This window comes from Prenolepis imparis, unplaced genomic scaffold (genome assembly GCF_030444845.1).
Source record: "Prenolepis imparis isolate NDT839.2.m4 unplaced genomic scaffold, iyPreImpa1.0 SCAF_4, whole genome shotgun sequence".
In the NCBI taxonomy this organism is placed as follows: domain Eukaryota; kingdom Metazoa; phylum Arthropoda; class Insecta; order Hymenoptera; family Formicidae; genus Prenolepis; species Prenolepis imparis.
In genome coordinates, this window is record NW_028141162.1 from 11,295,205 (window position 1) to 11,313,645 (window position 18,441).

The window sequence follows — 18,441 nt, forward strand, 5'->3', positions numbered from 1 at the left end:
ATTACCGCGCCGCGCCGGTTCGTTATGTAAAACGCATTGTTCCCGAGATTATGCTCCCGCGGAGGATGGTAGATTTATGGACTTATTTAGAAGTGATTATAATGAACCGGATGAGACGTCTAGTCTCATCCCTTATCCGCTAATAAACAGCCGCTATTAACATTACGCCGAGAATTCTCAAACTTTTCTTAATTGCGTGCGCTGTAGATTTTAGAGAATGGAGTTTACATTTAGAATTCATGGCGTGAGCACGACTAAATTAAACCTTATTCGATTAAAATGAGAAGCGAAAGATTAAATATATAAGTATCTGTATGGAAGTATCTGTAAAAAATATATAAATGTATTACGCGTTTTTCTATTTACTTATTCACACAATGCATCTTTAAATCGTTATGTTAAAATATAATTGCGCAGATTCATATATAAATTTAATAAATAAATATAATAAATTTGTGAATTTCGAATTGATTTTGAGATTTATTTCTTATTTTTTACATCTTATGAGAATTGGATCATTTATTAAAACTAGAACAATACAAACGCGCGCTACGCGCGCGCCATTCTTCGGTTTTATATTAAAAAAATTATATTTTTTCAAAATAATATAAAGTTTGTTTAAACTCAATTAATATTTTTTTACAGAAATTAGCTGATTAAAGCATTAATTTGATAATTAAATTTTAAAATAATATGTTATAATAATATGTTAAAAAATTTAAATAATAATATGTTGTAAATAATATGTTATAATATCTTATTCTCGATTAATATTTTTTGACAGAAATCAGCTGATCACTGTCAAAAATATTAATCAAGTTTAAAGTATTATATAACCTATTATTTAATACATATTATATTATTTTAATTTTTATAACATTATTTTAAAAATTAATTAGTAAATTAACGCTTTAATCAGCTGACGATTTAATCATATATGTCATGTCGAGCTTCAATTAATTTTTTTTCAGTAGTAATATGAGACATTAATCAGACGTTGTGATTGCTCGGTAGATACACTGACAAATTATCCAAATTAATTATTATACAACAAATTAATTATATAACAAATTAATTATTTTTTACAATAATCAAGCTTCAAATACACAAGACATCTCGAAAACATTTCTATGAATACGAGAGAGAAAATATTATTGCGGAGAAAGAGACATTCTCTCTCTCTCTCTCTCTCTCTCAATGTCTCTTAATCAGCTGATTTTTCTGTCAAAAAATATTAATAAAATTTGCTAATTAAATATTCTAGCTTACCTATTTATATTTATATTATCTATATTATAATTTGCTAATTAAATTTTAAAATAATAATATGGTAAAAGTTATAAAATAGTAATACGTTGTAAATAATATGTTACAATACCTTATTCTCGATTAATATTTTTTCTTTCTAAACCTATATCTTTTCGAACGAATCTCCTTCGAGTTTTAATTAATTATTAATATTTTTTAAGTCATGTATATAGTATCGCGCGCGCGCGCTATTAGAGTGAAGTTGCCAATGTTTGTAGAATAGCGGCCATTACCGAAACGCCGCGAGCCGCGAGTATCAGGCAGTTGGAGCTGCGTCCCGCTGTGATTAATTAGTAAGCATAATCGTTAGAAACGATTTCTAACCTTTGTATTGTAATATTTATCAATCGCATATTATAATTTCAACGTTAATATGTAGTCGTAATTGTTCGAAACGCATATTTCGCGAAAAATTCGATGCAAAATCTTTTGCCAACATAACCCAACTTAATCTGTTTTCGCGCGCGCGAATGTGTTGCGATCCGTGGATATATCTATCGTTAATTTTAGCTTACATATTTATATTGTGTATGTTATAATGCGAAATAATAAGATTATTCTAATATATGTATGTATTTTATTTGTTACAGATAGCATTGTGATACACAGTGCGATTCACGCGTCGTGTCGGGAGTGCCGTGTAAAGTTTCGGGCAATCGTAATTATTCGTATTTTCGCGAGTGTCGTGAATGCTTCGAAGAAGCAATGACGGTCGACCAAGAGAGGAGGAGGAGGCCCGGGGAGGCATCGGGCGACATCGGGGCAACTGTGAGGTATGCACAAAATAAAACATTTTTTCTAAACTGTATTGTTTATGAGATATTCGACATACATATGTATATGTATATACATAATTTGAATATTTTGTTTTCAGATCAATGTGCTGTGTACTACAACTCCGTTATTGCACGTATCGGTGAGTGAGAAATTGTTTATTTTGTAACATTTTTATAGCGGTAATGGGGATATATAATAAGTTGAAAATATTAAAATAGTAACATGTATTAAATGATTTGTTATAATATCTTATTCGCGATTAATATTATTTGACAAAAATCAGCTGGTTATTGTCAAAAATATTAATCGATTTTAAAATATTATAACATTCCTTTCTAAAAAAAGGCATGTTAATTGTAAGTCGATTCTCGCAAGTATTGTTGCATTTTTTCCGCGATGCTGATTGACTATTTCGATTTGCATTGTGCGTTATATTCATAACATCGAGAGGCTATCATCGCGAGGGTTAGTAGTTTAACAATTTGTTCAAAATAAAATTAAATAAAATAATATGTTTTAAATAATATGTTATAATACTTTAAACTCGATTAATATTTTTAATAGTTATCAGCTGATTTCTGTCAAAAAATATTAATCGCGGATAAGGTATATTATAACATATTAATTTAAAACTAATATTATTTTATTTAATTTTATTTTTTGAACAAATTGTCTGCTGAACCCTCGCGATGACAGCGTCTCGATGCTACGAATGTAATGCACAACGCGAATCTTGATAGCCAATGAGCATTGCGGAAAAGCGACAACAGTAAACTTTGATATATGCGAGTATCGACTTTATATATCTTTTTTAGAAAAGGATTACAATAAAAATTGTGGTTGTTAATATATTAACTAAAACATTACCGTTTAATCCTGTTGCTGGTAATTTGTTAAGACTTTAAGTCTTTATTAAGACCTTAAGCTCAGATCTCATTATATGTATAATTGTAGATTTATGTTGCATCTGTGCATACTAGGTGTCTTGAAAATAATTTATTGAAAACTGGATATATAAAATATTTAATAAGCGTCATTATGCAAGATTAATGATATTAATTATAAATCAAATAATACAATAGCAACAATATTGCTACAATACGTATATTAATTAACTTATGCGATTAATGTTACAAAGTTTCTTTTTAACAAACTGATACTTTGAGTGGGTGATAAAATTCGCTGGTTGAAGCGACAGGGCATTATTTCTGCGACACCTACATACGCAACTAGATAAATCGCGGGCACGTAATTAATCGGATTGTCGATAAACGCGTCTGCGAGCGCGAATAATACTTTTTTTCTAGACTCTCGCATCGACTTTCGACAAAATTGCACGTTGGCTCGTTCAATTTGCACATTCCTCGCCGCGGTGCGTATACACGTCTCGAAGTTTTATTGGAAACGACACGGCCGATCGACACGGCCTGCTCTGGCCGCTGTAAAATTCTTCCCTCTCACATTAAAACCGTAAAACCGAAACGCGTCGAGATTGCGGCGTGAAGCGCCGTAAAGCGTCACCGACATTCCCGAATTACGACCGATTTCGCCCTTTACGTCGATCCAGGCCGATTCCCTTTTCCCAGTTCTGGCCTAGCGATTTCTGTCACTTCGAATTCGCAGGAATTTCCTCGTAAATGGTGACGCGAGATATCTCTTTCGATACTATTGACGCTCTTTTTCTCTGCCGAGATAAAAATTTTCAAAAATTTCGACGTTTGGGCGAAATTAATCAAATTCTTCACAGAAGGTTTATCGAAGATTAGTTGCGTTAAAGGAATCATTAAAGTGTTAAAGTGTAACGGCAACTTGGCGATTTTTAATTACGATCGATAAAAGTCCATAGATAGACTTTAGAAGTGATATACGTAACTTATATTTCAGACGTGTAGGAACGTCGCCGGCTGACCTCTACTACTAGCCGTATCTTGCAAATTAATTTCGTCTCGTTAAATCCTCGCCTCGCGCGCTCAGTCTCAATATTGTACTAGTCGGATTACATGAGCATATATACATCCAATTTCCGAATATAATATCTCGCTCCTCTTCGCTTTTTGCAATGTAAACGCGCAAGCTAGAATTCGCCTAGTCCACCGTGTAGATACACGAGAAGGCTGCGGGGGTCGGCTCGGTATATTAGCTTATACATGTATAATATGAAGCATTTAGCTCCAATAATACCGACAGAACAATACGGTTTTACCTACACCGCGTTTCATCGTTATATGCGTTTAACCTCTCGCGGGGCCACCCCCGCATTGTTCGTGCACTCGCACACGCACATCAGCCTCGCGCGCACGCGAATATTAGGGTAGAGAGGGACGATATCGCGCATAAAATTACCAGAGCAACCGAAATACGTTTAACTATTAATTCCTTCGATTTTCGCCGGTAATTCCGTGCCACGGTAAATATGTACCGGGTTGTAGTTATATAAGACACGAGCTTCGATCTGCTACGATACAGATCGCGATATACTTGATGATTCATGAAGATTTAACGGCAAATTTAATGTATAATTTCCAAATATATCCAATCTATGAAATTAATACGATCAGTGTTTATTGTTCTTAAACGATATAATGAAAAATCACGGTTATTTGCATAATCTGATAAAATTAATTTCTCTTTGTGGAATCGATATTCCGTTCACATACACGCAATTTTGAGCGAAACCTAAAGAGCGCAATGTATGGAGCTACTAAATATATATATGCGAAACAACATGACTAAAGTTGAACACGCGTTCTTTCCTCTCTCTTTAAACCATCAACGAGTTTTGAAGTGCAAAGAACAAAATTCCCGCAAACGAAACTCTTCTACGCCGTATACAGCAAAGAGTTGCAGAGTCTACCGAGATGGAAAGAGACATACACGCGTTAGCAAAAAACCGATAAAAAGAAGCGAATAGAAGAAGTCAACAAAAAAAGAGACAGGCTAATCCAGACTTTTCTGGAAGAGGGCGGAAAAGAGTAAGGGCCGAAAAGTCGACGCAGATTCGCTCTTAGGGATCGTAAAGATAAAGAACATTAGTTGTGTCTAAAAGAAACTACACGAATATTATTCCTTGGTGTAACATATCCAGAAATCACATACTATCGAATGAAGTCGAATGAGCCATTGGAAAAAAGCACACGTGCCTAAAACGAAAATCAGATGAAAAAGAAATTTAAAGAGCTTCAAATACGTTTTTATTTAAATTTTTTATCTCACACATATATTATTACAAAATAAAATACAATCAGACTATCTTCAAGGTAATTACGTGTATTTTCAATAATACAATAATATTCTTTAAAGACAAATCTGATATTTCTAATATAAAAAATATTAAATTATATCTTTTCTGTAATTTAAGACAATATTTTCTTTTATCTATTCTTCTCCATTTTCTAACTTATCAGCAGACACGATTATCATATATTGAAAAGAAAAAATACAAGTGTATCCTTGAATATCTCGCGTTAGACAGTCAAGGAATGGGAGAATCGTTTTGAGGTAGAAAGGATGCTGAGGATCCGCGTTTCATCTCCGTTCGGTTGGAAAATTACGGGGTACTTTCTCCCAGCGTACCTCGAGTCGTTCCCTAATTATCGATGGTTAAGAACCCAGAGAGCGGAGACGCGCGCCATCGATTATCGAACGGACAATAGTCTGAGCCCTCGTCCGACGACTTAATAGCGTGATCTCCAGACCCGCGGAGAGAGAGAAGTCGATCAATTAAAATAAGTGAAGGAGAAAATGACTCGTGCTACTCTCTGCGTTCGTAGAGATTATTGTATATAGCGACTCCGTTTTAAAAGCGAAACAAATGACTTTTACATGTGTATATTAGTAATTAATTCAATATTATATAATAATATATTTCATCTATGTAGGTATTTAGAAAATTTAGATGTGTTTATTCAAATTCTTCCGTGTGTACGTCGATGAAACTTAATAATCGATATTAATTTACAAGAACAAATTATTTTTATGTACACTCTAACGCTATACGAACGCGATCAACCGAATTGCCCTTGAAAAACTCCGCAATCCTTACCTTCTTAACTTTTACGAGCGTTCGGCCGGTTTACTTTTTACGGCGGCGAAAGTTCGTTTGTGGCGAAGTAGTATAGTGAAACGCCGGCAAAACGATTTCGCTGCTCCTCTACAACTGCAGTTCCTAATAGGATCGTGCAGAGAACAAAAGAGAGAAAACCCCTAATCTATTATTGCCGATTCGGCGACAAAATAATGTCGATTGAGGGACGGAAAATAAATGCGAGAAATGAAAACGAAAAAAACATTACATATTTCAATAAGCCTTTCGTCTTTCGTTAATCAATTGATTAAAATAGAACGGAAGCAATAGCATTGTCATTCCAAATTTTTTGTGGTTTTCAACAAACAATAAGAGAGCCAAATATTTAAATTGAAAAGAGGGATGTATATGTATATGTCCGAGCATATTTTCATTTAACGCCCATTTACGACTTGTATTTATAATGTATTCAATGTACTTTCAAGATTTCTAAAAGAACAACAAATAGACACGGATTCAAAGCGATAAAGAAATAAATTAAAGCGTTGCATACGATGTTTCTCAGTCTACAATCTCTTTGTAGAAATTATGTTCGTCTGACGGTAACAAAAATTCTTTTCTCGCGCCTTTCATCCCGGAATAATCTTCTTATAACGGCTAACTTTGTTTCGCGATAATAGAAAATTCTCCTCGCGCTTTTTGTTGAAGAATTAAATACCTTCTGCAATTTATGAAAAATAAATTGCCCCTTCTCAATCTTACATTTATTTCATCTCGCGTATTGATCACGCTGTATTTATTATCTTATCTTATATATATAAAGAACAAGAAAATATTACGTCGTAGAGTACATCGTGAGAAATTCCTCGACATTATCGAATGCAAAATTAAATATCCTGTATGTATGTCTTGATTCATGTCGCGTTTAATTAAATATTCTAATTCACGAATGAATATTCCCTTTCACACAAATAGTTACTCGTTGAAGGAACATATTTAAAACTCGCAATCAGTAACGAGCAAATGAGACGAAAGATTGAGAGAACACAAAAGGAAAACGGCGAAAGAATCGCGACCGATATAAGAGCTTCATCTCATCGAAGAAAAGCAGCACCATTACAGTAAATTACGCCCGGGATTATAATGCGAGATATAAAAAAGCGGGGTTTTTAATCGGACGTACAAGTCGCGACACGTTTAAAAAAAAATAATTTTGCGACGAACGTTTCGCGAAAGAGAGAGATAACCGCGTAATATATTCGCAGAATAATGCATATTCCCTCTCCCAATCGGAGGAATTTCACCGTTGCTTATCTGTATATAAATTCGTCGGGCACGCGGTTGACAAACACTACATTTCCAAAAGATTTTCTCACTGTATGCGAGCTATTTGCGAACGGTCGGCCGACAGACGGATAAGCAAACAGCCGATATATTCTCTCTCGATATAGAAATCGGGATGCGACGCAAATCTGGACGTGTTCGGAAACGCGATTCGTCGAATCTTCAGTCTTCTCTACATCAATGACGCAACACGTGGTCACGATGAGATTAATCTCGATACTCGGAATATTCTTTTTCTTAAAATGCACATTTTTTTAATATTATATATTTTTTAAAAAATCCTATGTAATTATATATATACAACATTTCGAAGCAATTACCTCCTTTATCAAACAATACGTATTACGTTTGCATCTTTGAACAAGAAAAATTTGCAAAGAAGATTGCATCCGAATCCAAATTCGTGTATCTACATAAAACTGTCCTTATCTATTCTGAACGCGTGACGATACAGGAGCGTTACTGGAAATCTGCACGGTTGGATCGCACCTCCGGGAGTTCTCCGGCATAAATTTCGACATTTCTCCTCGGTGTAAATCACCGAATGACGTAGTCGTTTCTCCCTCTGGAAGGGGTTATTTTTCCACTCGGCGTCGAATGAATCAATCGTTGGCGCTGGTATTTTCTTTTCCGAGAGAGGCGGAAAATAAAATCATTAATAAATCAATCTCTCTCCGAATTTTCTCGCCGTACAATGCAGACAGACGCGTTCAAAAATATAGCAAACATATATTAATAAAATATCAAAATTAAAACAGACTCATTGTAATATTTAAATTGTAGAGTACGTTGCTCTCTCTCTCTCTCTCTCTCTCTCTCTCTCTCTCTCTCTCTCTCTCTTTCTCTCTTAAATTATTTTGCATATTAATAGAATTGAATTAGAATTATTTCAAATGACTATGCTATTTCAAAATCGCGCTAAAATTATAATGAATAGTAATTTTTTTATAATGCAAATGAAAAATATTTTATAATATATTCTATTCATTGAAATAATCGAAAATAAAATTCTCGTTTATTTTAGAAATCTAATTCTCATTTATTTCAGTAATCTGACAATTTTAATAAAGAGAATTATATCTTTACCGCGAATAACGTCAAAATTAAATCATATGATACGACTCGATCAAGCCATGGAACAGATTACAGCTGATATATAATGCTCTATTAATTATATCATATATAATTATATCGTATTTTTCTCTTTAAAATTCTTGACAGAAAATATAATAATAATCATAAAAAGTTTTTTTCGCGAAAATAAAATTCGCATCTCGTCGCGAACGTCAAGAGTTTCTTCTAGTTTTCCGACATTTCACTTGTCGCTAATCGGAAAAGCGCAAAGCGCTCGTTTTATTCCGCGGGAGATGGCTCGTAATGTGGCAGAGCGTAACTCTGTAGCGCGAATTGTCGATCGCGGAATATCGTCGGGAACGCTCGGCCGATTTACATCATCGCGCAGAGAACAATTTTAATTTCTGCACACATCTCTACCCTCCCTCGCGCAACAATGCGCTCTCGCGTGCGCAACAGGCGATTCAGACTCATTCGATTTGTATCTCCACGCCTCGATATCCCTTAATCCTCTTGCCGCATTTAAACCACTGTACATTTCTCGCTCGCTGTGTGCTCGGCATCTTCCTTCCGTCGCTTCTCTCTGTCGCACAAATGCGCCGAAATCGCACGGAGCGCTCGTTTCGTTGCATTTGCATTCGCAAATTGTCAAACAGTCGTTCCACACGGATTCGAATTAAATTAATTCGCCTGTCGTCGCGTCAAAAGACGCTCGCGGCGCGCTCGAAAACCTTTACCGAGGATAAATCCGCCGTTGGCCAATTCCGCGGCTGCTGCGAATGCATTCGTCGATAAACGTCATATTCGATAAACGGCGCGTTTTTCCGCACGTCGATTTTTTTTTTAATCGATCAAATCGGAAACTACTATTATAGATATCCGGAGCCATTTATTTTGGAACGAGTGTAAACTGGTGAATTTTGAATTTCAATAAATCTAGACGCCGAGTATTGCGAATCGATCGACAATTTTATTCTGTTCGCACAGCAATTTTAAAAAGCACAATTGTTTCTTAAATATTTTTTATAATTAAATTTATCTCTAAACTATCGTTCAAGAAAGAATAGACTCCAAACGAAGAATTTGTTTCTAAAATATTTCTAATATAGTTCACGAACGTGAACATAAGTTATATGCCTATATTTGGCTATCTTTGATTGTATAAATAAACGCGACGTTCAAGTTCTTGCATATAAATGAAAGAACTTTAAAAGAAAGGTTTCTAATGCGAGAAGATTTTCTTCACACGGCCTACAGTAATATCGAGGCTACTTTGCAATCGCGCTTCCGTTCCGGGATTCCGCTCTAGGTAGTGAAGAAACTCTGTCCCTCGTCTCGAACGCCGACTTTATAGATTGTTAAAGGCTCTATACGAGGTGCTTCCTACGCGACATCCTTCGGGCTGGCCGATATCTTTACGCGAATCTCGGATCTCTCAAGTGTTCCTCTATGTTCTCCCCTCAGCCGCGGAGATTTAAATCGCGCCAAACTTTCTGACGACCCAATAAGGATCCCTCCCACGAGAGCAATTCCTCGAGAGCAAGCTTCTCGATCGCCTTACCGTTCTTCAACTCGTACATTTTCGCATCCCCGTGGATTGTAATGCAAAATGTCTCAAATTTATATTTTTTTATGTCCGCTTTTGGATACTTTCAACAATTTAGTCATATATTCTGTAAAAAAATTTTCGCTTTTCACTCTTTCTTTTTTGCTCTACAGTGCTTATAGAGATACAGCGTTATAGAACATTTTTAGAGAATAGACCCATTAAAGTCTAAAAAGTACAATTTTTAAACTAAAAAAATAAAATGAAAAATACAACTATCTCTCTCCTTCTCTCATGCATTCTTTTCTTAATCAATTATTAATTTTATTTAAAAAATGTGTGTATGTATGTACGTGTGCAGTAAAAGTATATAGGTATTGTTAAAAATTTTTAATATGCCAGTGATAAAAATGTAACGATAATCCATTGAACAGTCCAATATTAAAGTTTCATATTAACGAAAAATTAATCATGGCAGTACAAGATTAAACATATAAAATTTATAAAGATACGTGACGAAGAGACAAAAGGCTGATATTAACGAAAGCGAAATTCCGTACAGAAAAAAAGATTATGAATTAATCAATAATTAACAGAATTATAACAGAGTTTTTAAAAATCCTTTAAGAGCTATGAAAACTCGAAATAAAAATGAACGAAATTCAATGTTCAACCTATTACAGCGAATGTATGATTAGCGACTGCATTTCGCGAATAACATATTATAGAAAGGAGAAAGAAAAAAAATTGTTTTCCAAAGTGCACAATTAAAATATTTTCAAAATTAATTAATAATAAATATTAAAAGCGAGAGATATCTCACGTTTGTTTCTTTAACAATTTTTTAATTGACACACAAACCTTTGTTCTTATTTTAAATATTTTCTTTATATTAAAAAAAATTACAAGTCTCCAAACAAGTTTAATAAAAATGTTTTTTATTAAAATTCGGAGTCCGTTCAAAAAGGTACAATCAGTAAGCATTATTACATTATTACACGCCGAGCATGCGTACCGTGAACGAAACGGGATGAATTTGAGCGAATGTGAAGAAACTTTGTACATTCATTCTTGCTGTAAATTAAATAACGTGCAGATACTCGTAGATCGAACAAGCCGTGGTTGCGAGATCAAAATTACGATGGAAAGTTTCTAACAAAATGGTGTTCTAGCCAATGCGTGTTCTTTTATCCTATACATATATTTTTCCATTTGTACTGGAGAATAGACGCCACTTTGCCGAGATTTTTTTCTTAACCACGATTTATAATTCGACATTAATAAAGAATAAAAGTAAACGCAGAAGTAAAAACTCTAACAAGTAAATTGACGTTGTATTAATTTATTAAATAAATAAATTTTCAAATTAACTTCTCATAAAATAATAATTGCAATACAATCAATCAAAATTATTAGAACTTATCAATTATACGAGTTAGATAAAACTTTGATGGTTTTAAATGAAGAAGAAATATCTACATCAAGATTTTTTATTCGCCACATTTTTCAAATCTCGATATTCCGCGTTACGCATTCGCGATATGAAACGATTGGGAATATCGCGGTGAACCACTATTTGTAATTGATGACTGATGAAAACAATCGCGCGCCGGCTTCATCGCCCCTATTAATCGAGAATCGCCACAACGATTTGTTGCAAACGTTACATCGCTTTCAAGCGACATCCAGCCGGTAGTATAATATCGACAAGCTAATGGCTGCGAGAGACTTCCAGTTTCCTCCCCTTGCAACCCCTTCTCGATCCTTCTCGTCGACCCTCGTCTCGCAGAAAGTCTTCGATATTCCCGGTCGTCCTGCAAGAACGGTATATAGATCCGCCGATATCCACTATTGTTGCCGGAAAGCTATTTACCCCGTGAAATATGCACGTGACGCACATGTTGCGCGTGTTCTGTTGGTCGGATCAGAAATCTCGCAAAAATAAAAATATCGAGGAAGACTTCCGAGTAATACCAACTACTTCGTTTCACGATTTCTGTCCGGAAGTTCCTTATTTATCCTTCTGCGAATCATTTGCCAAAAATGCGAAAGGAAAGCAAGAATTTCGCTGAGAGAGCGCGATGACTCCACGGAAGCGATGAAATTATGTTGTGAAATTTCGCGAATTCTGGATGTACAATATTTACACAAGAATTATATAGATGTCACGAAAAAGTCAAAAAAGCACATACAATAAAATATCTATCTTGTACCTTTTAAAATTAAATGTGATTATATCTCTTCATTCTCTTAATACTAACAATCAAAAAACTTTTAACTAAATTAAGATGTTGAAACTCTCTTTTACATAAAAAAGCTAACAAATTATATGTGTGCATTTAAAGATGTTAAATAACCTACGAATTCGGATAAAATATACATCATTATTTTATGCTGTCGGCAAGGGAAGATACGGCACAAACGAATCTCCACTATCGAGAAACGATGCGGTGAGAGCGACATTTCTCGATAATGTTGCAGACGAAAAATCCGTGTCGTTGTTCGATCAATCGACATCGACGTTCTTGTCTCTCGATATTTCCCACGCGAGTGGCGAAATGAAAAATGGTGCATAGAAGTGCAAAATCTTGTTGAGCGCTTTTTCGAAGAGCCTCTCCGGCCAGTTTTGACCCTTTGACGGGCCCCGTCACGGAGTTAATTGGGAATCGCTTGACCGGCGTACCAAAAAAAATCGAAAAAGGTCGATGGATGAGGTATCCACAGAAAAGAATGATAAGTGGTTGCACACGAAACAAAATCTTTCACATACGGAATAGAAAATTTCGAACTATCGCGCTTGATGGTGGAATTTCTCAAAAAAAGCTAAATGGTTTACAAATCTAATTTTAGAGTTTCAATTAAATATTTTAAATAAAGCGCAGGATATATATAAGTTATTACATATATAAGTTATAGATTGGAAAAAAATTTCTCTATTAATTTGTTTTCTAAAAAAAAATTTTGAATTTTTCAAATTGATAATAATTTATAAAATCAATGTCGGTGTTATTTCTCGAATAAATAAATAAATATACTTTACTGTAATTAGTGCTGGAAATATTTCATATATATATATATATATATATATATATTTTTTTTATAACATATCCAATTTATATTTCCAGCCCTAATTACAGTTCTTCTACACGAAGAAACGTCATAATCCCGAGAATCTAAAAAGACACGAAGATCGAGCGGATGAACGCGCCAAAGTTTCACGAAGCGAGCTGGGACAGTGGTGGAAAAACGCATTTCTCGGAGCAATATATCAAAGAGATACGCGTGTCCCTCCTTCCCTCTTTCATTCGCTTCCCTCCCTCTCAAGACAGATCGCGAGCGGGCGCCCGGCGTCGTTCATCCCTCTCCTACCCCGTTGTCACCCACGAACAGCGTAAACTACCGACGCTACTCTCTGTCCCGCTGGTAAACCCCGAAGAGATAACCTAATGCTTGGCCCTATTAACGCGAGAGTTGACCCTCTGCGACCCCCTCGCACCTCGAGCCACCCTCTCGAGCACGTGAATCCGGCGTTGTACGTGGAAGAGGCCCACCTCTGATTCGCCGTGTGGCGGCGGCCTTACCCCGATTATCTCCGGCCGCTTTTAATTGCCAGCTTAATGTACTTGGCCGCCGCACTTCGCTCGCCATCTCGCCACGATCTTGGTCGTAACAGCGCGAAAACGAGAATTTCATAGGCATTGTCTCCATCTCGCAGAAAGTTACACTGTCAAGCAGAATTAATCGCGATGCGACCGGGAGATGACAAAGTAATCTGGCAGCAAAGAAAGTATTTCAGAAAGATATTATCGGAATTCGTCAGGGAATATACGTTGCTATTAAAAATAATGGATATTTATTTTTATCATTTTATTATAATTATTAGATTTATATAGATACTCTTTTATAATTTGATACAAGTCATAATCAATCTATAAATAGATATAAACTCTTATTAGATTCGTACAGCTCTTATTATTCGCATAAAATGAATATTGGTAACTACTTAATTATTTATTGACACTCTGAACGTAATACGTATACGTAAGTACACAAATTCGATTCATATTCGAATCATCCATTTTGAAAGCCGCGAGGAATGATAAATGATAATTATAAACACATAGCCAACGAGAAAGTATAAAACCCTCGTAAAGTTTTACGAATGAGAATACCGCGCCCAAGGATGCAAAATTCGCCTGACAGGACGAAGTAAATCATTCCGGGTTTGATCAATGAAATGGATCCCCTTTGTAACATTAACGGTACATCAGTACACTATGAAATCATCGACCTTACAATCACGTGCATCTCACTTATACCGCCCTAATCAAATTAGATACCTCATAAATCATACTTATGGTCTGATTGTGAGCTAATGAATGGTCGAAAAGGTGGAGACGAGACTGATAGATGATGCGTTGAAAGCATCTCTATAAATTCGTATAGAGATTATTTTTACCTCAGCGAAAAAGTACATTTCGCCTGAAAGCGATGACATTTGCATTTTTAAATTCTCTCACGTAAAATAAATTATTATTATTATTATCTTGAAGTTTTGTATCGATGAAATGTCTCTCTTGAAATCGCGCCGTTTAAAATTAATTGCAACAAGACGGGATAAATGATTATCATGACTAAAAATAATTCGTAAAAGTACGATGAACTTTTCGATGAACAATCCTTCTGTGATTATTATCGCGGCCCCGATATCAGCAACTGCACCACGAAGGCCTCGTCGCCGGCTAAATTTAGGAAAGCACTCTTCATCCCCGCGCATTAACCGGTAATCGATTATACACGGTGAGACTACCTATCCGGACCTAATCTACCATTTACATGCTCCTCTGATTGCGTGTTCGAGCACGAGGAACGAAACGGGCGCTGTTCCTGGGATAACGGTTGACAACCACTGCTTCCTTCCTTCGTAACTCCGGATTAGCGTCACTATCGAGGGTACTAAATGTCCGATCGCTATCGTACGGCCAAAGCAGATAAGGGTATAGGGGAGGCACGCACGCCTAACACGCCCGATTCTCGTGCTAATCACTGTTTTAATCCAATCCGCGATAACACCCGAGGGTTACTCGTGACGATAAATTGCACGATAAAGCCTGCGTCTCTGTATATTTTTTCTCCTCTCTCTCTCTCCTCCTTCCCTCTTGCCCTGTCCCTTTTTCGTTAACCCGACGAGACACTTTCAACGGGGGGAACCGGTCGCGTAAGCGACGCGGTCTCGTGTAATCTGTAGTTCCACATTACACGAGCACCCGATGATTATCCTAATCTCTCTTTACGAGAGTTGAAAATCACGTTTACACAAAAAATTCCGCTCGCAACTCCGTTGAGATACGTTGCTAGATTAATGAACGTAGTAAGCGTACGAGAGAGTCCCTTCACTGCTGTTATGCCGTCAACTATGCTGGAACTCTCTGATGTATCTTTAAAACAAACATTTACATAAATGCATAATGTTTTTCGTAAAACAAGTATTTTGTAAATAAAATATCCTAAGCGAACTCGTACGAGAAGAAAAAGACCGTAATGTTTTAGATATGTGAACGCGCCAGCTTACAAATCAGAACTCTAGTGGTCCGACCTCATCAAGACTCTCACCACTTACAGCCACAAACGGCGGCGCATACAATCCCTATTCCTTTAAATTGTTACTACCGACTCACACCGATCTCTGCATTCACTGTCCGTACAGTCGTAACATCGCCCATCCATGTTTTGCGTCCCGATCTGATTTCAACACATACATAGACAGCCGTGCGCCAAATCCATTCGATAAACTCGCAGATAAAATCTTTCACTCCGCTCTATAGAAATTTCGGAAAAAAAATTTTATACACTTGTGACCTCTTGTAAATTTCAATTTTATTTCGACGCGAAATAAATTCCTACTTTATATAGAATCCTTTCTCGATATATTCCTTTAATTCCACGCTAAGAAAAAGTGGAGAAAGTACGACAAAAATCGTGTAGACGATAATCGATCGTCTCTAACACTCTGTGTAAGAAAGAATCCCTTCAATGCCAACGTGACAAACAGAATTCTTAAATTGATGTCGTCTTTTCATGTTATCTATTTTACGATTCATTCTTGTCCTCATTAAATACGTTGTCCTATCAATTTTAATGTCGAATAAAATTGCAGTAACATATGTGTGCAACACTATGTATATCAACAGTAAAAAAGATTAAAATTATTAAATAAGAAGATAAAAGAAAGTTTAGGGTTTATTATCAATATTTATAAAATCATCTTATATCGGCGATTGAATATTTTATTGAAAAAATATTTCAATTTTTTTTTTTTTTTTTTTTTTTTTTTTTTTTTTTTTTTTAAGAGTAAAATTACGCTTATGCTTTCATCGTATTTTGCGTAATTTGTTTCTCGCGTCCAGCGAGACCTCGAAATACGGCTGACCCAATGAAACATTTTCCACTTGGATCGAAGTCATCCGTCCGTCGTTTATTATAATTTATCATAATTTATCGGTCAACCACACATTTCCATATTGCAAGCATCACCGTACCGTGTTTACGTCGGACAAATCAGTCATCGTTATGTGCGTTGGCTGGAACGTAATTATAATTAACAGTTTATCCCCTTTCCCGTACGCGCACCAAAAAGGATATATCCGTCGCGATCGGATTTTACGACAACGACCGGCGCGATATTGTGCGCCGGGAAGCAAATATTTGCCGTAATGAGCCCATCGATCCTTCATCTCTTTGACAGTGACGTGAAATTGTAGAGAGTGTGCTCGTAATTTAGGATATAAATTTATACACAGACTTTCTCATCGCGTATCTCTTCTTTCGGAATATTAAAGTGTAGTAAAAAGTCACAAGAGTTAAATTATGGAAATGAATAAAGACATATAAATACATATCTCGTTGTTCGGAATTATTCTGTTCCTCCAGCCATTTTTTTTTTTTTTTTTTTTTTTTTACAGTTTTATGGATCACGCGGGAAATATTCTAAAAGGATTTTTTAGATATATAGAATCATACAAAAATGGCTCGTATATCGCGTGAAGTGCATCGCTTGAACTTCGACACGCAACAGAAAGTTGGACACTGCCGGAATGCAGCGATAAAAAAATACCGTGCGCACGCTTCACGCGGATGATAATATTTTATTGTCAAGGATTGTTGGGGAGAAAAATGTTGCGTAGACAAAAATGTGCTGAACGTTGCGCGACGCTAATAAAAATCAGCCTTGTTCTCTCTCGCGGGGGTACATATACACATATATGCGTATATATGTGAAAAAGGCGATAACACGTACGAATACACGTGCGCGTCGAAATTTTGCGAGAAAGGACAGCAACCTGTCATCCTAATCGTTTTTGCGCAACCAGCGCGTTGTACGGGTTCTAATACCCGAATTCCACTTCTTCTGAAACAAGGAAACACCGGATCGTAAACTACTGAGTCGCGCGAGGATATATTCTGACAGAGACACGAATAAATCATATATATAACGCATTGTTATCTTCCTTTCCCTCCTTCCTTTGTTTCCCCCTTCATCGGGACTTCGTAATAATCTCACGCATTAGACCCTGATAACACATGATAACATGAGTTTTCAATTCGACACAGTCCACGTAAACTTCTCATTAGACCTGTGTGACTGACTTATGCTGGTTTTTGTATTTCTTAGACGATATTCAGTACTAGATAAACCTGCATCGACTTTTTTGCCGGTCCGCTTGCCTCAACAAACTCGCATATATTTGAAGGTAAGACCGCAATTAACTTCAAATGGGGGCTTTCCTGAAAGTAGCTGTCCGACCCTCGTCTCATGTTTAATTTGTACGGATTTCGCAACAACAAGAGCAACGAACGAGCACTGTATCAAAGTGCAAGAGTGCGTTTAGAGTGATTAAACGTTTATCGGCGAGAGACTGGACGAGAAATTAGATCAAACTGCACATATATTGTACAATGCGGAAAGTTATTTCCTTCGGCAAAATGCCATTTCAAGCTCGAACGCGCTTTGTCGCCCGATACGAAGCGCAATTTTCCCTTTTATCGAGTCTGCGAGCTGAAATTACTAACCCCATATCGAATCAGATTTTGGGGTTAAGCGCCCCCTCTCATAGAACGCCGGGATATAAATTTCAATGGTTCGGCAGCGGTCACTTAATTTTCAACAGCGTTCGGTCAAAGCACTTTCTATTACCTTGCATTACCGTTAACAATGCGCCTGCAGAGATCGACCCGGTTCGACAATGAACTCTATTCTAGTTTAATATGGCAATGACGGGCCGAAACTATCGAGGCAAAATTGCATTTTCGATATTAATCCAACTTTTATGGGATCAAACGTGATTTTATAGCGTGAGATCCGCGAGCG

General features: G+C 36.2%; 2 protein-coding genes across 6 annotated transcripts in view; one reads left to right on the forward strand and one right to left on the reverse strand.

Moving 5' to 3' along the window:
- The window catches only part of LOC145935685 (agrin), a 495,549-nt gene that overhangs the window by 377,942 nt on the left and 99,166 nt on the right, over window positions 1-18,441 (reverse strand). The window lies entirely within an intron of this gene.
- The window catches only part of LOC145935697 (uncharacterized), a 231,744-nt gene that overhangs the window by 174,696 nt on the left and 38,607 nt on the right, over window positions 1-18,441 (forward strand). The window contains exons 8-9 of the mRNA XM_083037233.1: window positions 1,899-2,081; window positions 2,183-2,224. Of these exons, the coding sequence (XP_082893359.1) occupies window positions 1,998-2,081; window positions 2,183-2,224 (126 nt within the window). The 5' untranslated portion in view covers window positions 1,899-1,997. The remainder of the gene's footprint in view (window positions 1-1,898; window positions 2,082-2,182; window positions 2,225-18,441) is intronic.